General features: G+C 36.1%; 1 protein-coding gene across 1 annotated transcript; it reads left to right on the top strand.

Moving 5' to 3' along the window:
* Positions 1–13,628: 13,628 nt before the first annotated feature.
* On the top strand, positions 13,629–15,752 carry LOC117337969 (short-chain collagen C4-like). Its single transcript, XM_033899128.1, has 3 exons — positions 13,629–13,970; positions 14,087–14,164; positions 15,252–15,752. Exons 1-3 carry the CDS (start codon positions 13,709–13,711, stop codon positions 15,725–15,727), a joined length of 816 nt encoding a protein of 271 aa, XP_033755019.1. The 5' UTR covers positions 13,629–13,708; the 3' UTR covers positions 15,728–15,752.
* Positions 15,753–26,200: the final 10,448 nt, after the last annotated feature.

Here is a 26,200-nt window from a genome sequence, read left to right as displayed (position 1 = left end):
GCTTAGGAGTGGTAAAACTAATCTCCTCCTTAACAGGCACTATGCGGTATTTACCAGAGGCAAGTAAACGTCTCAACATCTCCTCCTCTGAGAGTGTATTCCCCTTAGTAAAAGGGTTTCCTATACCATCACCAACCCGTTCCCCAGTATTGACCTGCTCATCAGCAGCAGTGCCCCTAGCACTCTCATCACCTTGTTCGGTGATTCGAACTGGTTTACTTTTAACCTCAGAATCTGACATCCTGTTCAAATTCTCTACAGACAATCAATAAAGATTTTGCAAACAAACCTTTTCATCCAAGAACGGGCTAAAAGTTCTTTTGGATGTACACCATCCCTAAATAAACCAAAATTGATAGTAGGAGGTTTGCCAGCTCTTTTATACAGAAGAAGATCAGATTTAAAATTAAGAGAAAAAACATCACCTAGTGGGTTAACCCTAGTGTTTACAGATTTTATGGCGTTATTGAGGATTTCAATCCGTCTAGCCAATACAGAATCTTGCTCTGCAAGCACAGGTGCCTGTGAGGCTGTATATCCTTTACATAAATTCCAATGTTTGATGGAATAAGGGGGAATCTCAAGGAATATCAACTTCACCTGAGGATACTTAGCACAAACTTCTACAAATTGGTCCAACCTAGTGGCAACAAAAGAGGAGCATTCCTCATCATTATTGTGAGTTAAATATATAAATTTCCCTCTCTTAGTAGTGAGGTCACAAGTACCAAGCCAAATGTATAGAACAATTGACCTGTACTTTCCTAGAATGTTGTCCAAATTTTTATGTAAATACTCTAAACCAAATTTGAATGTTCCTCCAGCTTTACAACAAAATTCTACACTATATCCAAACTGCTGGAGTAAATCATGATGATGTTTAAGTGCAAAACCCTTGCTGGAAGTTAATAATATTGGTTTGCGAGTTATCACTGTATTTGATAATATTGGTTTTTCAACGAATTTGGAAAGTTTATTTAAACTCATACCAAGCAACCCTCAGTATATTCACAGAAAACAATAATTATGGTAAAGGTAAAGATTTCTCAATACATAACCCTGATCTACCTGTCTGAAATACAGGGGAAACAATAACATACAACTTGCTTACAGTGAAATACTTACCGTTTCATGCATGATAGGAGGGTACAGGGATTCAGCTATGTGATGATGGTGATGAAGTGCAACATGACTAAATGATGATGACATATATTGTGGAAGTGATCAGCAGGAGTCTGGTACCTAGTAAAACAGAATAACACAGAAAACCTACAGTTTTACAAATTACAGGATATCAAAGATTCACATTATTTGTATAGTATAGCTGCAATATCTTAGAAAATGGACAAAATAACATTCATATCAACGATCAAATACCAATACATTACAATTTCATGAAATATATAAATTTTAACAATATTGACACATTAACCACGATAATACAGTCTATAAAAGTATCCGAAGTGTCAATGTCTATCCGATGGTATATTGCACTGCCAATCTGTCGGTATATCTGAAGTCACATTACCACACAAAGAGTCTCATCCTCCGCAAACTTCATCCTATCAGAGACTGGTATATATATATGGTACAAAACAATCTCCATAATGTCCTGTCTTTGGATCAGTTATCAACATAGTAAACATATAAATTTATCAGCCGTGTAATCCCACATTTTGCCGGAAGTGACGTCTACGACGCAGCGAGTACAGTTCCCGCTCACTGGCTGTAACATGGTACGCCGATAAACATTCAACCCCGCTCTGTCCGGACCATGGCTTCTAGTTACTCACACCAAACCTACATGGGCGCCATTTGTAGCCGTTTCAGGAGAACACACAATCTCTTGAACGCCAGAGTTTCCAGTCCAAGTGTTTATTAATATAATATGGAAGCCTACAATTAAATAAAGTACTAATAATACCAATGGACAGGATAATTGTAGGAAATAAATAGATAATAAGAGATAGAATATACTTTTACATGAATATTATAATATAAATGAAGATATTATTACACTATTATAATATTACTACATATCAACAGTATACTGGTTAGTCTGTCTTACGAGGTTCCAGGGGATGACAGGCCAACCGCCCAGCTCCATGCCATAGGTATAAGTGAGAGTGAAAGGGATTGAGGTGTGTGAGGGCATGTGGCTGCGCATGCGCCTTCGAGTATTCTCGAGATGCATGCACAGTCACAGGTGATTGATACTCATACATTCCACTCTCTCAATCAAGCGACACTAACATGCACACATGGACAGGCTAGGCCCGGATTATGTATTGAGTAATATATATAATACAACTATATACAACTGTATAAATATATACACAGTCTACATACAGACACGATATCCAGTAAATACAACATACAGTCGTGGTTTATATACAGACACGATATCCAGTAAATACAAAAGTGTGTACAAGGTACAGTCGAGGTTTATATACAGACACGATATCCAGTAAATACACGGTACAGTCGAGGTTTATATACAGACACGATATCCAGTAAATACAAGGTACAGTCGAGGTTTATATACAGACACGATATCCAGTAAATACAAGGTACAGTCGAGGTTTATATACAGACACGATATCCAGTAAATACAAGGTACAGTCGAGGTTTATATACAAACACGATATCCAGTAAATACAAGGTACAGTCCAGGTTTATATACAGACAGACACGATATCCAGTACATACAAGGTACAGTCGAGGTTTATATACAGACACGATATCCAGTAAATACAACATACAGTCGTGGTTTATATACAGACACGATATCCAGTAAATACAAGGTACAGTCGAGGTTTATATACAGACACGATATCCAGTAAATACAGGGTACAGTCGAGGTTTATATACAGACACGATATCCAGTAAATACAAGGTACAGTCGAGGTTTATATACAGACACGATATCCAGTAAATACAAGGTACAGTCGAGGTTTATATACAGACACGATATCCAGTAAATACAAGGTACAGTCGAGGTTTATATACAGACAGACACGATATCCAGTAAATACAAGGTACAGTCGAGGTTTATGTACAGACACGATATCCAGTAAATACAACATACAGTCGTGGTTTATATACAGACACGATATCCAGTAAATACAAGGTACAGTCGAGGTTTATATACAGACACGATATCCAGTAAATACAAGGTACAGTCGAGGTTTACATACAGACACGATATCCAGTAAATACAAGGTACAGTCGAGGTTTATATACAGACACGATATCCAGTCAATACAACATACAGTCGTGGTTTATATACAGACACGATATCCAGTAAATACAAGGTACAGTCGAGGTTTATATACAGACACGATATCCAGTAAATACAAGGTACAGTCGAGGTTTATATACAGACACGATATCCAGTAAATACAAGGTACAGTCGAGGTTTATATACAAACACGATATCCAGTAAATACAAGGTACAGTCGAGGTTTATATACAGACAGACACGATATCCAGTAAATACAAGGTACAGTCGAGGTTTATATACAGACACGATATCCAGTAAATAAAAAGTACAGTCGAGGTTTACATACAGACACGATATCCAGTAAATACAAGGTACAGTCGAGGTTTATATACAGACAGACACGATATCCAGTAAATACAAGGTACAGTCGAGGTTTATATACAGACACGATATCCAGTAAATACAAGGTACAGTCGAGGTTTATATACAGACACGATATCCAGTAAATACAAAGTACAGTCGAGGTTTACATACAGACACGATATCCAGTAAATACAAGGTACAGTCGAGGTTTATATACAGACACGATATCCAGTAAATACAAGGTACAGTCGAGGTTTATATACAGACACGATATCCAGTAAATACAACATACAGTCGTGGTTTATATACAGACACGATATCCAGTAAATACAAGGTACAGTCGAGGTTTATATACAGACACGATATCCAGTAAATACAAGGTACAGTCGAGGTTTATATACAGACACGATATCCAGTAAATACAAGGTACAGTCGAGGTTTATATACAGACACGATATCCAGTAAATACAAGGTACAGTCGAGGTTTATATACAGACACGATATCCAGTAAATACAACGTGGTTTATATACAGACACGATATCCAGTAAATACAAGGTACAGTCGAGGTTTATATATAGACACGATATCCAGTAAATACAAGGTACAGTCGAGGTTTATATACAGACAGACACGATATCCAGTAAATACAAGGTACAGTCGAGGTTTATATACAGACACGATATCCAGTAAATACAAAGTACAGTCGAGGTTTACATACAGACACGATATCCAGTAAATACAAGGTACAGTCGAGGTTTATATACAGACAGACACGATATCCAGTAAATACAGGGTACAGTCGAGGTTTATATACAGACACGATATCCAGTAAATACAACATACAGTCGTGGTTTATATACAGACACGATATCCAGTAAATACAAGGTACAGTCGAGGTTTATATACAAACACGATATCCAGTAAATACAAGGTACAGTCGAGGTTTACATACAGACACGATATCCAGTAAATACAAGGTACAGTCGAGGTTTATATACAGACACGATATCCAGTAAATACAAGGTACAGTCGAGGTTTATATACATACACGATATCCAGTAAATACAAGGTACAGTCGTGGTTTATATACAGACACGATATCCAGTAAATACAAGGTACAGTCGAGGTTTATATATAGACACGATATCCAGTAAATACAAGGTACAGTCGAGGTTTATATACAGACAGGATATCCAGTAAATACAAGGTACAGTCGAGGTTTATATATAGACACGATATCCAGTAAATACAAGGTACAGTCGAGGTTTATATACAGACAGACACGATATCCAGTAAATACAAGGTACAGTCGAGGTTTATATACAGACAGGATAACCAGTAAATACAAGGTACAGTCGAGGTTTATATATAGACACGATATCCAGTAAATACAAGGTACAGTCGAGGTTTATATACAGACACGATATCCAGTAAATACAACATACAGTCGTGGTTTATATACAGACACGATATCCAGTAAATACAAGGTACAGTCGAGGTTTATATACAGACACGATATCCAGTAAATACAACATACAGTCGTGGTTTATATACAGACACGATATCCAGTAAATACAAGGTACAGTCGAGGTTTATATACAGACAGACACGATATCCAGTAAATACAGGGTACAGTCCAGGTTTATATACAGACACGATATCCAGTAAATACAAGGTACATTCGAGGTTTATATACATACACGATATCCAGTAAATACAAGGTACAGTCGAGGTTTATATACAGACACGAAAACCAGTAAATACAAGGTACAATCGAGTTTTATATACAGACACGAAAACCAGTAAATACAAGGTACAGTCGAGGTTTATATACAGACAGGATATCCAGTAAATACAAGGTACAGTCGAGGTTTATATATAGACACGATATCCAGTAAATACAAGGTACAGTCGAGGTTTATATACAGACACGATATCCAGTAAATACAAGGTACAGTCGAGGTTTATATACAGACACGAAAACCAGTAAATACAAGGTATAGTCGAGGTTTATATACAGACAGGATATCCAGTAAATACAAGGTACAGTCGAGGTTTATATATAGACACGATATCCAGTAAATACAAGGTACAGTCGAGGTTTATATACAGACAGGATATCCAGTAAATACAAGGTACAGTCGAGGTTTATATATAGACACGATATCCAGTAAATACAAGGTACAGTCGAGGTTTATATACAGACACGATATCCAGTAAATACAAGGTACAGTCGAGGTTTATATACAGACAGACACGATATCCAGTAAATACAAGGTACAGTCCAGGTTTATATACAGACACGATATCCAGTAAATACAAGGTACATTCGAGGTTTATATATATACACGATATCCAGTAAATACAAGGTACATTCGAGGTTTATATACATACACGATATCCAGTAAATACAAGGTACAGTCGAGGTTTATATACAGACACGATATCCAGTAAATACAAGGTACAATCGAGGTTTATATACAGACAGACACGATATCCAGTAAATACAAGGTACAGTCCAGGTTTATATACAGACACGATATCCAGTAAATACAAGGTACATTCGAGGTTTATATACATACACGATATCCAGTAAATACAAGGTACATTCGAGGTTTATATACAGACACGATATCCAGTAAATACAAGGTACAGTCGAGGTTTATATACAGACACGATATCCAGTAAATACAAGGTACAGTCCAGGTTTATATACAGACACGATATCCAGTAAATACAAGGTACAGTCCAGGTTTATATCCAGACACGATATCCAGTAAATACAAGGTACAGTCGGGGTTTATATATAGACACGATATCCAGTAAATACAAGGTACAGTCGAGGTTTATATACAGACACGATATCCAGTAAATACAAGGTACAGTCCAGGTTTATATACAGACACGATATCCAGTAAATACAAGGTACAGTCCAGGTTTATATACAGACACGATATCCAGTAAATACAAGGTACAGTCGAGGTTTATATACAGACAGGATATCCAGTAAATACAAGGTACAGTCCAGGTTTATATACAGACACGATATCCAGTAAATACAAGGTACAGTCGAGGTTTATATACAGACACGATATCCAGTAAATACAAGGTACAGTCGGGGTTTATATATAGACACGATATCCAGTAAATACAAGGTACAGTCGAGGTTTATATACAGACACGATATCCAGTAAATACAAGGTACAGTCCAGGTTTATATACAGACACGATATCCAGTAAATACAAGGTACAGTCGAGGTTTATATACAGACACGATATCCAGTAAATACAGGGTGCAGTCGAGGTTTATATACAGACACGATATCCAGTAAATACAAGGTACAGTCGAGGTTTATATACAGACACGATATCCAGTATATACAAGGTACAGTCGAGGTTTATATACAGACATACACGATATCCAGTAAATACAAGGTACAGTCGAGGTTTATATACAGACAGACACGATATCCAGTAAATACAAGGTACAGTCGAGGTTTATATACAGACACGATATCCAGTAAATACAAGGTACAGTCGAGGTTTATATACAGACACGATATCCAGTAAATACAAGGTACAGTCGAGGTTTATATATAGACACGATATCCAGTAAATACAAGGTACAGTCGAGGTTTATATACAGACACGATATCCAGTAAATACAAGGTACAGTCGAGGTTTATATACAGACAGACACGATATCCAGTAAATACAAGGTACAGTCCAGGTTTATATACAGACACGATATCCAGTAAATACAAGGTACATTCGAGGTTTATATATATACACGATATCCAGTAAATACAAGGTACATTCGAGGTTTATATACATACACGATATCCAGTAAATACAAGGTACAGTCGAGGTTTATATATAGACACGATATCCAGTAAATACAAGGTACAGTCGAGGTTTATATACAGACAGGATATCCAGTAAATACAAGGTACAGTCGAGGTTTATATATAGACACGATATCCAGTAAATACAAGGTACAGTCGAGGTTTATATACAGACACGATATCCAGTAAATACAAGGTACAGTCGAGGTTTATATACAGACAGACACGATATCCAGTAAATACAAGGTACAGTCCAGGTTTATATACAGACACGATATCCAGTAAATACAAGGTACATTCGAGGTTTATATATATACACGATATCCAGTAAATACAAGGTACATTCGAGGTTTATATACATACACGATATCCAGTAAATACAAGGTACAGTCGAGGTTTATATACAGACACGATATCCAGTAAATACAAGGTACAATCGAGGTTTATATACAGACAGACACGATATCCAGTAAATACAAGGTACAGTCCAGGTTTATATACAGACACGATATCCAGTAAATACAAGGTACATTCGAGGTTTATATACATACACGATATCCAGTAAATACAAGGTACATTCGAGGTTTATATACAGACACGATATCCAGTAAATACAAGGTACAGTCGAGGTTTATATACAGACACGATATCCAGTAAATACAAGGTACAGTCCAGGTTTATATACAGACACGATATCCAGTAAATACAAGGTACAGTCCAGGTTTATATCCAGACACGATATCCAGTAAATACAAGGTACAGTCGGGGTTTATATATAGACACGATATCCAGTAAATACAAGGTACAGTCGAGGTTTATATACAGACACGATATCCAGTAAATACAAGGTACAGTCCAGGTTTATATACAGACACGATATCCAGTAAATACAAGGTACAGTCCAGGTTTATATACAGACACGATATCCAGTAAATACAAGGTACAGTCGAGGTTTATATACAGACAGGATATCCAGTAAATACAAGGTACAGTCCAGGTTTATATACAGACACGATATCCAGTAAATACAAGGTACAGTCGAGGTTTATATACAGACACGATATCCAGTAAATACAAGGTACAGTCCAGGTTTATATACAGACACGATATCCAGTAAATACAAGGTACAGTCGAGGTTTATATACAGACACGATATCCAGTAAATACAGGGTGCAGTCGAGGTTTATATACAGACACGATATCCAGTAAATACAAGGTACAGTCGAGGTTTATATACAGACACGATATCCAGTATATACAAGGTACAGTCGAGGTTTATATACAGACATACACGATATCCAGTAAATACAAGGTACAGTCGAGGTTTATATACAGACAGACACGATATCCAGTAAATACAAGGTACAGTCGAGGTTTATATACAGACACGATATCCAGTAAATACAAGGTACAGTCGAGGTTTATATACAGACACGATATCCAGTAAATACAAGGTACAGTCGAGGTTTATATATAGACACGATATCCAGTAAATACAAGGTACAGTCGAGGTTTATATACAGACACGATATCCAGTAAATACAAGGTACAGTCGAGGTTTATATACAGACAGACACGATATCCAGTAAATACAAGGTACAGTCCAGGTTTATATACAGACACGATATCCAGTAAATACAAGGTACATTCGAGGTTTATATATATACACGATATCCAGTAAATACAAGGTACATTCGAGGTTTATATACATACACGATATCCAGTAAATACAAGGTACAGTCGAGGTTTATATACAGACACGATATCCAGTAAATACAAGGTACAATCGAGGTTTATATACAGACAGACACGATATCCAGTAAATACAAGGTACAGTCCAGGTTTATATACAGACACGATATCCAGTAAATACAAGGTACATTCGAGGTTTATATACATACACGATATCCAGTAAATACAAGGTACATTCGAGGTTTATATACAGACACGATATCCAGTAAATACAAGGTACAGTCGAGGTTTATATACAGACACGATATCCAGTAAATACAAGGTACAGTCCAGGTTTATATACAGACACGATATCCAGTAAATACAAGGTACAGTCCAGGTTTATATCCAGACACGATATCCAGTAAATACAAGGTACAGTCGGGGTTTATATATAGACACGATATCCAGTAAATACAAGGTACAGTCGAGGTTTATATACAGACACGATATCCAGTAAATACAAGGTACAGTCCAGGTTTATATACAGACACGATATCCAGTAAATACAAGGTACAGTCCAGGTTTATATACAGACACGATATCCAGTAAATACAAGGTACAGTCGAGGTTTATATACAGACACGATATCCAGTAAATACAAGGTACAGTCCAGGTTTATATACAGACACGATATCCAGTAAATACAAGGTACAGTCGAGGTTTATATACAGACACGATATCCAGTAAATACAAGGTACAGTCGGGGTTTATATATAGACACGATATCCAGTAAATACAAGGTACAGTCGAGGTTTATATACAGACACGATATCCAGTAAATACAAGGTACAGTCCAGGTTTATATACAGACACGATATCCAGTAAATACAAGGTACAGTCGAGGTTTATATACAGACACGATATCCAGTAAATACAGGGTGCAGTCGAGGTTTATATACAGACACGATATCCAGTAAATACAAGGTACAGTCGAGGTTTATATACAGACACGATATCAAGTATATACAAGGTACAGTCGAGGTTTATATACAGACATACACGATATCCAGTAAATACAAGGTACAGTCGAGGTTTATATACAGACAGACACGATATCCAGTAAATACAAGGTACAGTCGAGGTTTATATACAGACACGATATCCAGTAAATACAAGGTACACTCGAGGTTTATATACAGACACGATATCCAGTAAATACAAGGTACAGTCGAGGTTTATATACAGACACGATATCCAGTAAATACAAGGTACAGTCGAGGTTTATATACAGACACGATATCCAGTAAATACAAGGTACAGTCGAGGTTTATATATATACACGATATCCAGTAAATACAAGGTACAGTCCAGGTTTATATACAGGCACGATATGCAGTAAATACAAGGTACAGTCCAGGTTTATATACAGACACGATATCCAGTAAATACAAGGTACAGTCCAGGTTTATATACAGACACGATATCCAGTATATACAAGGTACAGTCGAGGTTTATATACAGACACGATATCCAGTAAATACAAGGTACAGTCCAGGTTTATATACAGACACGATATCCAGTAAATACAAGGTACAGTCGAGGTTTATATACAGACACGATATCCAGTAAATACAAGGTACAGTCCAGGTTTATATACAGACACGATATCCAGTAAATGCAAGGTACAGTCCAGGTTTATATACAGACACGATATCCAGTAAATACAAGGTACAGTCCAGGTTTATATACAGACACGATATCCAGTATATACAAGGTACAGTCGAGGTTTATATACAGACACGATATCCAGTAAATACAAGGTACAGTCCAGGTTTATATACAGACACGATATCCAGTAAATACAGGGTGCAGTCGAGGTTTATATACAGACACGATATCCAGTAAATACAAGGTACAGTCGAGGTTTATATACAGACACGATATCCAGTATATACAAGGTACAGTCGAGGTTTATATACAGACATACACGATATCCAGTAAATACAAGGTACAGTCGAGGTTTATATACAGACAGACACGATATCCAGTAAATACAAGGTACAGTCGAGGTTTATATACAGACACGATATCCAGTAAATACAAGGTACAGTCGAGGTTTATATACAGACACGATATCCAGTAAATACAAGGTACAGTCGTGGTTTATATACAGACACGATATCCAGTAAATACAAGGTACAGTCGTGGTATACATACATACCATGAACATATATATGTTTTTGATTTGTTCTTTATAGTTTCATCAAACCTATCTCTAGAGAAAATAACCCCTGCGTGTGTTTATTTAAGCGACATGAACGAAAATGAGCCTGATAATTAAGGCAATCTATGATCCCTTCTCTCTGTTCAGATTTCTGTACGATATATTTTAGTCACAATATGCTCTCGGCTAATTGAATGAAATTATCCGCCTTTCTCGCTTAAACGATATCATCATCCAATTATCACAAATTATATAGCAGAAGCTCACGGCCAGATAATGGAGATAATCTTTGATGTACCATTTAACATATTTTCGCCGACGCTTTAATCGTAACTCGGCGTTTTCTGTCAGTGTATTTTTGGGTCTGATACATAATGGAATTCTCTAAATCGTTATTTACATGAACGACATCTGACATCATAACAGTAAACTGCAGCGTGCAAACGTAAACAACTTAAATTCACAAGGAAAGTTCCCTAACCCTCAGATCAGCAGAGTCCCTAACCCCGAGATCAGCGGAATCTCCGAACTCTGAGAGTAAGTAGTTGAAGGTCGAGTTCACTGTCAATTAAAACATCACGTTCTCTTGTAGTTGATGAAGGTCGAGTTCACCGCAATTAAAACAGTACGTTATTTCATAGTTGATGATGGTCAAGTTCGCTGTCAATTAAAACAGCACGTTATTTCATAGTTGATGAAGGTCGAGTTCACTGTCATGTATAACAGCACGTTATTTCATAGATGATGAAGGTCTAGTTCACCGCAATTAAAACAGCACGTTATGCCATAGTTGATGATGGTCGAGTTCGCTGTCAATTAAAACAGCACGTTATTTCATAGTTGATGAAGGTCGAGTTCGCTGTCAATTAAAACAGCACGTTATTTCATAGTTAATGAAGGTCGGGTTCGCTGTCAATTAAAACAACACGTTATTTCATAGTTGATGATGGTCGAGTTCACTGTCATGTATAATATCACGTTATTTCATAGATGATGAAGGTCTAGTTCACCGCAATTAAAACAGCACGTTATTTCATAGTTGATGATGGTCGAGTTCGCTGTCAATTAAAACAGCACGTTATTTCATAGTTGATGAAGGTCGAGTTCGCTGTCAATTAAAACAGCACGTTATTTCATAGTTAATGAAGGTGCGGTTCGCTGTCAATTAAAACAGCACGTTATTTCATAGTTGATGATGGTCGAGTTCACTGTCAATTAAAACAGCAGGTTATTTTGTAGTTGATGAAGGTCGAGTTCATCGCAATTAAAACAGCACGTTATTTCATAGTTAATGATGGTCGAGTTCACTGTCAATTAAAACAGCACGTTATTTTGAGTTGATGACGGTCGAACTCACTGTGAATTAAAACATCACGTTCTCTTGTAGCTGATTAAAGTCGAATTATCTGCCAATTAAAAACAGTACGTTTCTTGTTAGGTGATGAGGGTCGAGTTCAGTGTCAATCAAAACATCATGTTATTTTGTAGTTGATGAAGGTCGAGTTCACTGTCAATTAAAACAGCACGTTATTTCATAGTTGATGAAGGTCCAGTTCACTGACAATTAAACATGTTATTTTGTAGTTGATGAAGGTCGAGTTCGATGTCAATTAAAACAGTGCGGTATTTGTTCGTTGATCGGCATTGTATTGTTAGTGATGAATTCTCTGTTACCAAGTATTTGCCAGTTTCTGTTTGTCATGTCGTTTTAGATAATATCATAACTGTTCAGATATCTAAAAGACTTTTAATTTACTCGTTCAGTTATTGTTGTATTGTGATGGATGGAATATGTACTGTATCAAAGGTTTAAGTTGATATACATATGGTGTCAGACACCCAATATATTTATCGACCAGACGTCGGTCACATTCACTAAAATGAATTGATTCTAGTATTCTCGAACGTGTTGTTATTTGCAGACTGTACACACCAGAGTCGTAATAATTATATCTTAATATCGAAACCGAAGTTATTTAATCCCCTTAGATGTGTTTGGCACCGTATTGTTTCCAAATACATGCTTTTTAAATCAACATGTCTGTCATTACCTTTCATCAAGATAGCGATGATGTCATGCACGACTGGGGAACATTACAATTGTTGATTCTTTCTTCATTTACTTCCATTAATGCTGTCTCTTCCAACGTTAATTGTATTTTAAGATGTTGACATGTCCCTTTCCTTATTATCAGAAATCTCTTGATAGAATGTCAATAATAGCACAACGTCATGGACACATTAGTATACATGACTACATTCCATCTTATCTACATTTCATTGTAGACTATGATAACCACTGTTTAACCTACTTTGGGTCGGTCCTGTCGCGATAGCCGGCGTCTGTTTTCTCAGAGAGTGACCAATTTGCTGTAGAAATGTCGTTATCACCAATGGTTCCATTTTTTATTTTGCTCACAGTGTTTTTGGCAGTAACAGGTGTAGATGTGAAGAAGCGAATATTAATGAGTGATCCAGCTTACATACAACAGGAACTTCACGAGATTCACGTTAAACTACAGCAGTACGACGGGATGAAATCACAACTTGCCTCCCATCAATCTATGCTCACGGCCCAAGACGCGCTGATCAAGTCACTATTTGCGAAAAATAGTCTCCTCGAATCAAGAATCAATGATGGTTTGTTTTCGTGCCGCCAAATTAAGAATGTGATGTTGAATAGTATCATTACTTTACTCAGTAAAATTGTTTTCTTTTCTTATCATGATAAAACATATTGGCATCTTCATTTCCAGCTGCTTCGAAAGGCGTAGTTTACGTGCGATGGGGACGGAAAGACTGCCAAGGAAATACAACAGAACTGGTATACTCTGGTAGGTCTGTGGTGTAACTGGCTGAGTGACTGGTATATTCCAGTAGGTCTGTGGTGTAACTGGCTGAATGACTGGTATATTCCGGTAGGTCTGTGGTGTAACTGGCTGAATGACTGGTATATTCCGGTAGGTCTGTGGTGTAACTGGCTGAGTGACTGGTATATTCCAGTAGGTCTGTGGTGTAACTGGCTGAGTGACTGGTATATTCCGGTAGTTCTGTGGTGTAACTGGCTGAATGACTAGTATATTCCAGTAGGTCTGTGGTGTAACTGGCTGTGTGACTGGTATATTCCGGTAGGTCTGTGGTGTAAGCTGAATGACTGATATATTCCGGTAGGTCTGTGGTGTATGCTGAATGACTGGTATATTCCGGTAGGTCTGTAGTGTAAGCTGAATGACTGGTATATTCGGGTAGGTCTGTGGTGTAACTGGCTGAGTGACTGGTACATTCCGGTAGGTCTGTAGTGTAAGCTGAATGACTGGTATATTCCGGTAGGTCTGTAGTGTAACTGGCTGAGTGACTGGTATATTCCGGTAGGTCTGTGATGTAAGCTGAGTGACTGATATATCCCGGTATGTCTGTGGTGTAACTGGCTGAGTGACTGGGATATTCCGGTAGGTCTGTGGTGTAACTGGCTGAGTGACTGATATATCCCGGTAGGTCTGTGACGTAAGTAACTGGGGTATGGGGTGTAACTTGCGGTATTGGAATTGAAAATGATGTTTACACCAGTGAAAATAACAATCCCAATTGTTTTAGTCCGCTATTTCGTTATTATGTTACAAGTCTAGAATGGATCAAATAATTTTCATTTGTCTACAAAAAGTGCTATAAACATACTATAAAATTATATCTCCATGTCAAAACAACATTCAAAATAACGATGACTTGGCTTTGTCTTCAGATATGCAAAATGTGTCTCATTTTCTGTTTGCAAACTGACCATGTTATGTTCATAAGCCTAAAATATTTCCCGGAGTATTATTAAAATGTTCATGCTCCTGGTTAATATTTACGACTATGCAAAGTCAAATGACAGTAAATCAATGCATTGTAAATTAATTTTTAGATATCTTATCAATTTAGGTTTCGCTGGAGGGTCCCATTACGCGCATTCTGGAGCCTCTGCGGAATATGTGTGTCTTCCACCCGATCCCTTGTGGGGACCACACAAAGACAGTCCTTCTTATCTACCATCTGTTATGTACGGCGCTGAGTATGAGGATACCGTTCTATTCAATGTACAAAACAGAAATGAGGAGGTCCCTTGTGCCGTGTGCCGTACCTCAACCCACTCCACATCGATTATGATCCCGGCGCGGACCGCCTGTTACCCAGGCTGGGAGGAAGCGTACCATGGAAACCTAGCCGGACAGTATTTCGCCCACCCTGCCGGTGGTGAGTACGTGTGTGTGGACGAGGATCCACAGACGTTGATAGGTGGAGGAAGAACTGACGATAACGGGAAGTTGTTTTACCAGGTCCGAACAAGATGTGGCTCGTTAAAATGTCCACCCTACGAGGAAGACAAGGTCTTGTCTTGTGTTGTTTGCCTAAAATAAATAAAACCGCCATCACACATTTTAATATCATCTTGGTTATAACTGATATTGTTTCTGTCCACAGCTTGATACAAAATGTGAAAATAGATGTGGCGGGAACCAGGATTTGGACAAGATGATATTTATTCACTTATTCACTAACTAACTGTTGTAATAGTTAAATTAAGTAGATTAGATAATCTGTAGAATGTGTTTGGGTTGAACTAAATTGATCAGGAACTTCTATACTCTACGGCACTTTCTACAGGCCTCCTAATTCTCCGGTCTCTCAATGGGACCATATTTCACGATCTATAGAACTAGCTTTTAACAATGGATGTGAAAACATTATTGTAACCGGTGACCTGAATGCTAATTATCTTACTAACAATCAATCAGTCTCGCACTTACACGAACTTCTCCAAACTTTTAACCTGTCCCAAATGATATCGTCTCCTACATTTTATACTGAAAACTCCTCATCTCTACTTGATGTAATATGTGTTAGTAACACTCAGTTGATTGATAAATGCTCTGTAGGTGAAAGTTTTCTAGACCAACCTCTGAGGTATCATTGCCCCATTTTTGGTAGCTTAAATATATCTGTACCGAAAAAGTCGTCAGTTAAACGTAACATATGGCTGTTTGATCAGGGTAATTACGACATGTATAGAGAGAAACTTACTAATATTGACTGGGATACTATTCTAACAAATGATAACATTGACGACTCTGTCGATTCCTTTACTAATATACTTATTAATACTGCTAAGGAATGTATTCCTAACAAATTAGTAACAATACGCACCAGAGAACCCCCATGGATGTCCAGTGAAATTCATAAATTATGTCGGAAAAGAAAAAGATTATTCAGATTAGCCAAGAGATCAGGAACTGCGGAGGATTGGAGTAAGTATAAAAGAGTCAGGAACAAATGTGTAAGTTTAATACGTAGTGCGAAAAATATCTACATTCGTAAACTTTGCGGAATACTTGGTAATAAAACACATGGGAAATCTTGGTGGAAAATGGTAGGTAAACTGATGTTAAATTCTAATAAAAAGAGTAATATACAAAATGTACCACCCATTCATACTAACACGTCTACTCTTACCAATGACTCTGACATAGCCAATGCATTTAATGAATTCTTCTGTCTTAACTCCACTGTCGATGATACTAACGCAGAACTTCCACCCACTAACAACAATGAACCTTTGCTTACTCATATCCATATTGAAACAAATGACATTTACTCCGTCTTATCTAATCTGGACTATTCCAAGGCAGTGTGACCTGATCTTGTAAATCCAAGACTACTTAAGGAAGCGGCAGCAATTTTGTGTTATCCCCTTCAAATAATCTTTAATTATTCTTTAGCCACTTCATCTTTTCCTAGTATATGGAAATTAGCAAATGTTACCCCTGTGTTTAAAAAAGACGATCCTTCTCTTCTCAAAAACTATCGACCAATATCTTTAACTTCAATAGTAGGTAAAGTAATGGAGAGATATGTTTTTAAGTACCTTTATAAGTATATTACTGAAAATTCTCTATTATCACCGTCTCAGTCTGGATTCAGAGCTGGCGACTCTACAGTAAATCAGTTAATTGCAATCACTAATGACATTTATTCAGCACTAGACAAGGGTAAAGAAATTCGAATGATCTTTTGTGATATTAGTAAGGCATTCGATCGAGTTTGGCATACGGGTTTACTTTCCAAATTACGCAAAATAGGCATCGGTTGAAGATTTTTATCATGGTTTCAAAGTTATTAAGAGTTGTTGTTAATAGTAAGACTTGCGAATGGATGGAAATTAGTGCTGGGGTTCCCCAGGGGTCAATATTAGGCCCTCTATTGTTTTTGATTTTTATTAATGATATCGTTGAAGGCATCAACACCACAATAAAATTATTTGCAGACGACACTTCTCTTTATGCTATAGTAGATACTCCCACTCACTGTGCTGATATGTTAAATGACTGTTTAAGGAAAATACATGAATGGTCTGAACAGTGGTTGGTTAAGTTTAACCCAGATAAAACCGAATCTCTTTTAGTGAGCAGGAAAATTAATAAACCCCGTCACCCCACATTATTCATGAATAACGTTCCTGTTAGTGAGGTCAAACATCATAAACATATAGGGCTATTCCTCTCCCATGACGGTACTTGGTCTGAACATATAAATTATATGATTAAAAAAGCATCAAATAAAATAGCCATATTGAGACGTTTCAGATAGATAGGAAATCACTTCAAACCTTATTCTTCTCCTTTATCAGGCCCATACTAGAATATGGGGATATCGTCTGGGATAATATTACTATTCAACAGTCACAATCTCTAGAAAATATTCAACTGGAAGCTGCAAGAATTATAACGGGTGGGACCAAACTTACAAGCCATGCTAAATTATATGAAGAAACTGGGTGGGACACTCTACAATATCGCCGTAAAGTGAAGAAAATTGTTCAGGTACACAAAATGATTTTTGACCTCACTTCCCCATACCTTTCTAATTTACTCCCTCAACGCAGAATGGACGTTCATCAATATAACACACGCGATGCTGATAACTTAAATAATGTATTCTGTAAAACGAACTTCTATAAAAACTATTTTCTCCCTTCTTCTATTGACCTGTGGAACTCACTACCCCCAGATATTAAAAATAGCCCCTCCCTTAGTAACCTGAAAAAATATCTACACAGCCACTCACCGACAGTCCCTCCTTATTATAGTTATGGGAAACGTTCTGATCAGGTTCATCATGCTAGATTGAGGATGAATTGCAGCTCTCTAAATGCCCATCTATTTAGTCGTAATCTTATCGACAGCCCTGTATGTTCATGTAGACAAGCGTATGAAACCACTGAACACTTTCTATTGTCTTGTCCAAACTATACCATTGTAAGAAACGAATGTTTTGTAGATCTACCAATAGACTACACTTTTGATATGCTCCTATACGGAGATCCAAATCTATCGATTACAGAGAATGAAAATATTTTCCATTGCATCCAACTTTATATTTTAAAAACCAAACGTTTTTTAAATTAATAGTGCCATTTTACGAGTCCCAAGAGGTCACTAGTGCTGTATATTTACATTATATTACTATGTTTTAATTATGTCATTTTGCTTATGTAGTACCTATAGTATCACTAGGTCCCATTACATCTCTCTCTCTCTCTCTCTCTCTCTCTCTCTCTCCCTCTCCCCCTCTCTCTCCTCTCCCTCTATCTCTCTCTCTCATCAATAGTTTTGTTTTTAAGTTATACTATTTGACTAATAAATGGCTATACAGTGTTGTCACCCGCCAATCTATTATTTAAGGAGACAGATTTAAATAAGTATTTTCATACTTTTTTCTGAATCCTTTTATTATTATGTATCATATATATGACATGTAAATATTGAATAAAGATATTGTTTAAACTAATCTGCTAAATATACGGGTCATACAGGTTGCGTGGTATTCTATATAGCTAAAGCGCTATATAGAATATGTATGTATCCCATTGCGTTCATACCACCGTAAACGCAATAAAAACACCGTTCAATCCCTATATTATATGATCTAATAGATCATAAAAACACCATTTAATCACCCATGTTAATCAAACACACATAGAAATACTTAAAACGCTTGACCATTATTTACGCACACCCACCCACATACATGAATATATTTGTAATACATAGAAATGTGCACGCCGATATAATACTCGCGCGCAGGTAAAACGTTTTGCTAATCTCGCGGACAGTTAAGTCATTCCATATAATTCTATAGAGGATATTGAATGGTTTTCCGTTTGATATTACAACATATATTTCACGAGGACAGAATATCGATAGATATTGAAAAATATCGAAATATTCTTTCATACAGTGCATGTCTGTCAGTGAACTATATAGAGGATATTGAATATTCAATATCCTCTGTATATTTCACTGACAAACATGCACTAAATGATCAGTTGTCCACAGTGACAATTGGGCATTTCACAGGAACCTATACCTTAATAGCAATACAAACCGCCCAACAGACGCAAACGTCTTTGACACACAGCCTGAATGAGATCGGGAAGCCGGAACATGTAACGACCAATGACGTCATTTACAGGGGGAAATCCTCTTTCATGAACTCAGTTAGATAGGTGTGCGAGTTTACACGACCTTAACGAATCGGTACATTTTTTATGATTAGCTTGCCAAATTAGATGAAAACATAATTTGATTTACGGAAGTAGTTGATTAAACAAACATGCCTATCTCAGACGGATGTTTCTTTTTGTAACAGAACAACTAATATAACACAGTCGTTAGTGGTTTTGAAATTGTTCAAAGGGGTAAATTGTCATTAGGATTCATCCTTAACTTGACTGCAATCATTCTAGAAATGTTTTAGTCAAGAATTTAATTACTAAAACAATCCAAACTTGCTAAAATAGACTTACAGAAAACAAAAAATAAATGGATGTTCCCATGCACGAGACATGTTTCATTTATCCCGAATACAGATAAATAAAAATATTTTAGATGTAATGAAGGGTTGTTTAATCCTGATCATGAGTGTAGGTTCAATGAACAGTGCAGGTCCATGGGTGTAGGTTCAATGAACAGTGCAGGTTCATGGGTGTAGGTTCAATGAACAGTGCCGGTCCATGAGTGTAGGTTCAATGAACAGTGACGGTTCATGAGTGTAGGTTCAATGAACAGTGCAGGTCCATGGGTGTAGGTTCAATGAACAGTGCAGGTTCATGAGTGTAGGTTCAATGTACAGTGCCGGTCCATGAGTGTAGGTTCAATGAACAGTGCCCGTTCCTGAGTGTAGGTTCAATGAATAGTGCCGGTTCATGAGTGAAGATTCAATGAACAGTGCCGGTTCATGAGTGTAGGTTCAATGAACAGTGCCGGTTCCTGAGTGTAGGTTCAATGAACAGTGCCGGTTAATGAGTGTAGGTTCAATGAACAGTGCCGGTCCATTTCATTTCAAAATATTTTATTCAATCAAGCATTTACAATATTTCATAATAGAGATAGATTTTAGATAAAAAGTGGATTGGACAACAGGCTAAGTCTATACAGGTCCTTTCCGTACTTCCGTTATAAATATTATAAATTATTTTAGTGGTATAGTTGTATTTCTAATTAATTAATAATTTAGTAAAATGGAATGCTTATTATCAATTAATGGAGGAAAAGAAAGATCATAGTTGAGAGGAAAGTTTTGCTTATAATAGAGAAGATAATTTATTGAAGAGAAAGTATAACAGAGAAGAGAAAAGGTCAATAATAAATATATATATATGAATAAATAAATAAATAAATAAGTAAGTAAAAAATGAATAATAGATTTAATAGTAAATAATAGAAATGCAGAAAAAAAAGAGAGAGAAAGATGAATAAGAAAGAAAAAAAGAAGAAAAAACCATCACCTATCTTCATACATACATTATAAAGAGGATATTCTAGAAAAAAAATGTTCAATATTTTCTAATGGTGCACCACATTCACAGGAACCATCATCAGTCAAGTGATCAATAAATTGATCATGTTGTAAGTCACTTGCATTATTTCGTAATTGACATAGTAATATATTAAGATTCCTAGGGTTACAGTTAATAAAAGTTTCAGAAATTGTTATTGGAAATAATGTTTTTATCTTTGATTTAAAACTAGAAATAGAGACAGAGTTTCTTAATGAGTTATCAATATTGTTCCATTGTCTCATCGTAGAAGGGAAAAAACTGTTAGTACTGTATAGTTGTTAGGCCTAGTTTGTGGTATATTAAATATTCTTTCATTTCTAAATGTATAGTTGTTATTTGTGTTAAAGAAAGGATTGATGATATTGTGCAGATATTTTGGTACATGGTCATTTATAATTTTATACATTAGTATGAGTTTGTGTTGATTTCTTCTTGTCTGTAGTGTTTCTAAATGAGTTTCCGAATAAAGGATATGATGTGAAGTTCCTCTTCTTAGACCTGTAATAATTTTCATGGCTTCAATTTGAATAGATTCTAAAAGGTCTGATTCATTTTTTGTACAATTGTCCCATACAATATCTGCATATTCCAAAATAGGTCTAATATTTGATATATATAATGTTCTTAAAGAGTTTCTATCAAGTGTATGTTTTAACATTCTTAGTATTTTTAGTCTGGATGATGCTTTATCATAAATGCTATATATATGATCAGACCATGTACCTTTGCTATTAAATGTTAAACAGAAGTGTCTATGAAAGTCATGTTTAGATATGAGTTGATTATTGAACATAAGGGGAGGATGTAAGTTAGTATATTTTCGTGAGAATATTACAGATACAGTTTTATTGGGGTTAAAAAGAATCTGTCATTGATTAGCCCATGATGATATTGAAGAAAGATCGTCATTAAGAATACTAGCTGGATTATCTAGATCATGGTCATTATCAATTATTATATATAATGAAGTATCATCTGCAAATAACTTAATGTTTGAAGAAACATTGTCTGTTATGTCATTAATGAATAATAGAAAAAGAAAGAGACCAAGAACAGATCCCTGAGGTACACCAGCATTTATGAATTTAGTATTAGATTGGTAGTCATCAACAATTACTCTTTGTTTTCTGTCAGATAAGTAGGCCTCAAACCAATTATAAAGCTGTCCCTTTATACCATATTTTTTAAATTTATACAAAAGACCTTTATGCCAAACTCTGTCGAAGGCCTTACTTATATCACAGAAAACAAACCGTAACTCGTGTCCTTTATCCAGATTAGAACTTATTGTGTTAAAAATATCTACAAGTTGATTAGTAGTTGAGTCTTTAGGTTGAAATCCAGATTGATTTTCACTTGTTGTATTTCATAATGTAATTGTATGTATATTAAAAATATTTTTTTCCAACATTTTAATAAATATAGAGGTTATTGCAATAGGTCTGTAATTATTTAGATCATTTATTTCACCTTTACCTTTATACAGAGCATTGGCATTCGCAGTTTTAAGTATGTCTGGAATTTCTCCTTGAGAAAGCGTCCTATTAAATAATAGTTTGAGAGGATATGTTAAAGAGGTAGATAGGTTTTTTATTAGACGAGGAAGAATGCCATCAGGACCAGCAGGTTTACTTGCATTAAGAATATTGAATTGATCTTTAACATCTTGATCAGTTATGTTTATTTCATTGAGTTCAAAAGGGCATAAGGGAGAGACAGGGAGGTTATTAGTATCATTAATATCTGCTGCTACAGAAGTAAAAAACTGATTAAAGGCTTCAGCTTTATCAAGAGGGTGGGTTAATGTTTTACCATTAATTTTAAGAGGATTAGAGCTTGTATTAGTATTGTTTATTTTTGTAATTGATTTTACTATATTCCACCATTTTTTTTGCAGTTGTAGATTTATCACAAATTTCATTTTGTATTTTTTTTAAATAATTATCTTTAGCTTTTCTGACTAGATCAATCGTTTCATTACGGATGATTCTGAATTTAGCCCAATCTCGATCTCTGTTGTTATTTCTTGTTTTTTTGTGAATTCTATTTTTTTGCCTTAGTTTTAGTCTAATTTCTGAATTCATCCATGGTTTATCATTGGGTCGGATCATAACTGACTTGTGAGGAACATGTAGGTTAATAACTTGGTTAATGTTATTTATAAGTGCCGGTCAACGAGTGTAGGTTCAATGAACAGTGCCGGTTCATGAGTGTAGGTTCAATGTACAGTGCAGGTTCATGAGTGTAGGTTCAAATAGTAGTACAGGTTCATCAATTTTGCTAGTAGATATATGTTTTACAGAAATCATTAGATGCCATAATTATCGAAAGTGTTGCATTTGTAATAGATGTATGGTCTACTGACAAAAGCAAGTGTCTTAGTGGTCAGGCATGTTTAGTAGATGGAAGTGTTGTTCTAACAATATGACGATTTAGAAATTAATAAGAGCGATGTTCGATGTTGTTCTGACGATTTGAAGATTAATATGAGCGATGTTCGATGTTGTTCTGACGATTTGAAGATTAATGTGAGCGATGTTCGATGTTGTTCTGACGACCTGGAGATTAATAAGAGCGATGTTCGATGTTGTTCTGACGACTTGGAGATTAATAAGAGCGATGTTCGATGTTGTTCTGACGATTTGGAGATTAATATGAGCGATGTTCGGTTGTTACTTTGGAAAATAATAATAACCTGAGTTCTCTGACTAGATCAACATAGCGCGTGCCGTGATGTAGACACGTCTTTGTCCGCAATGATGTTCCTTGTACGTTTTCCAAGATACGATCTGCATGTAAATCTATTTTTATCCATATTTTGTCCTGGTTTCATCGATTTTCGGTCCGTAGTTTGTTAATAAGTCCATATTTCCTTTAATCAGTAGGTTCTGCGCTAGAATTCCTACTTTCACCTCAAAGTGAAAATTAACTTTATAAACCAGCACCAATCCGATTAATGAACACGGTAATTGTTTCCATTTCAACACTATTCGTGCAGTAGTAGTCTGCCAGGAATTGTCGTTATTCTAGAGATCTTGTCAGCGATCAGCATTCATTACGACGACGTCACAATAACAACACAAACTAAAGTAGCATTCGTGCGACGTGTTGAAATCGTCGCCCATGCAGGCTATAAAACTTTAAACTACTACATCTGTCTGATGTGGAAGGGATAAAGGCAAATTGTTTTATTGACTTTTAACGCCACCGATATTTTTTACCAATAATGCATACTGGTTTTACAGTACTTTAACATTGTAACCGTCCAATACAAGTGTCGCATTTCACGAGAAACACGTGATTTGCCACCCCGGGGAATCAATGTGTTTCACGCAGTGATAAGATATTGAATGTGTCTGATGTTCCAGTGCGCGATAGCGATATACGAGGATGATGGTAGACATCCAGGAGAAATACTGATTTAAAGACAGAGATCGATTGGTTAACTATATCGATAGGGTGATAATATACACGTCACAGCAAACAATAGAGACATATGAAGAGTAATATGGCGATAATCCCCACAATACAGCAGACTTAGTGGTACAGAGCTTTGTGTCCTTATTGTTCCTCAGATGTGTGTGTAATATATACTTTAGGTATGGTAATGACGGCTGTAAATCTATTGTGGCGGTGTTGATTTCCGCTCTCCTACAAGTAATCCTGAATTATTCCTCTCCTGATTCCGATTTCTCACAGGAATAATTAATTTCTCTTTTATGTGAAACAATATTTTTAGGTATGCATAAAATCACTCTCCAAATTTCCGTAATGTCGCCAACAGAGACGAATTTACTACCGTGATGTCGCCAATATAGGCGGTCTGCTGTGATTCTCGATATTAAAGATATCCATAAACAGGAATGATTTCTTTCTCCTTCGAATGTACAAACTACAATTTACTGACTGTACAAGAAGAGCGAGGTGGTAAATAGACACATGTCTTAGTTATGTAGTTTACGTAAAGTCGATGAGACGGAGATGGACACTGCTCAAAAACCGTTTCCATTTCTGCAGATTTGTATGAACCGAACAGCTTCTCATAGGAAAAGAATTTTAAAAACTGGATGCTCGATTAAGAAAGGTCTTCATTTTTTATTTCTTTTTTTTTTTTAATCCTAAATGTTCAAAACATAAAAATGGTTGCTAAGACCGTGCCAATAACTATCTGAGAGACTTTCCCGCGCACTCCCAAGTTAAAACATGAAAAACAATTTTTTTTATTTGTGTGTGCATTAACAGATGAAATAAAAATAATCTTAATGTAAATAAAAGTTATGAGGTTATAACAACCATGGGTTCTGGACATAAAAAGTGATTTTAAAACAAAACAAGTATCTTACGACTCTGCGGTAAAAACCTTGACAAATGAGTAAGAATAACAACGCTATTAATACAATTATAGTTTTAATTTGAGCACTTGGTCATGTCAATCAACCTAAGACACGTGACGTAGCACAGACACCTTCATCTAATCACGTGATATTGTACGGACGCTAATGAAGGTCAAATTCAACAGAACACATGGTTTCGAAAAAGTTGTTAAATGTCATCTTCAACAACACATGTTTACGAGCATAGACAGGTGAAGGTCATTGCCAACAGGTCACTTGATGTTTTACTGACACATCTTTTCTGAAGGCCACCTTCAAACGCACTGTCATACAATGTATATACTGTCTCGGGAAGGATTCAGATGACGTACCATGCCATTTATGGACAGTCAATACACGTGCCGTTCAAGATGTAATGAGTTTCAAACAACGAATGAAATTTCCTAGATAAAATATTTTGCAAATATGTATTAAATAATAATTAAGTCCAAAGGAACATAATTAAATAAGTATTTATATAATAATCCGAATTTTTATGTTAATGGCCGTAGCGACTAAACAACAACTGTTCTGAATACATAATGACAAAATTAGATGATCTGACCATACGGGAGCATTGTACGATGTTTACTTGCCGAAATATACGCAATTTAATTCCA

Source organism: Pecten maximus, chromosome 11 (assembly GCF_902652985.1).
Source record: "Pecten maximus chromosome 11, xPecMax1.1, whole genome shotgun sequence".
Lineage (NCBI taxonomy): Eukaryota > Metazoa > Mollusca > Bivalvia > Pectinida > Pectinidae > Pecten > Pecten maximus.
This window is presented reverse-complemented; position numbering and strand designations above follow the sequence as displayed.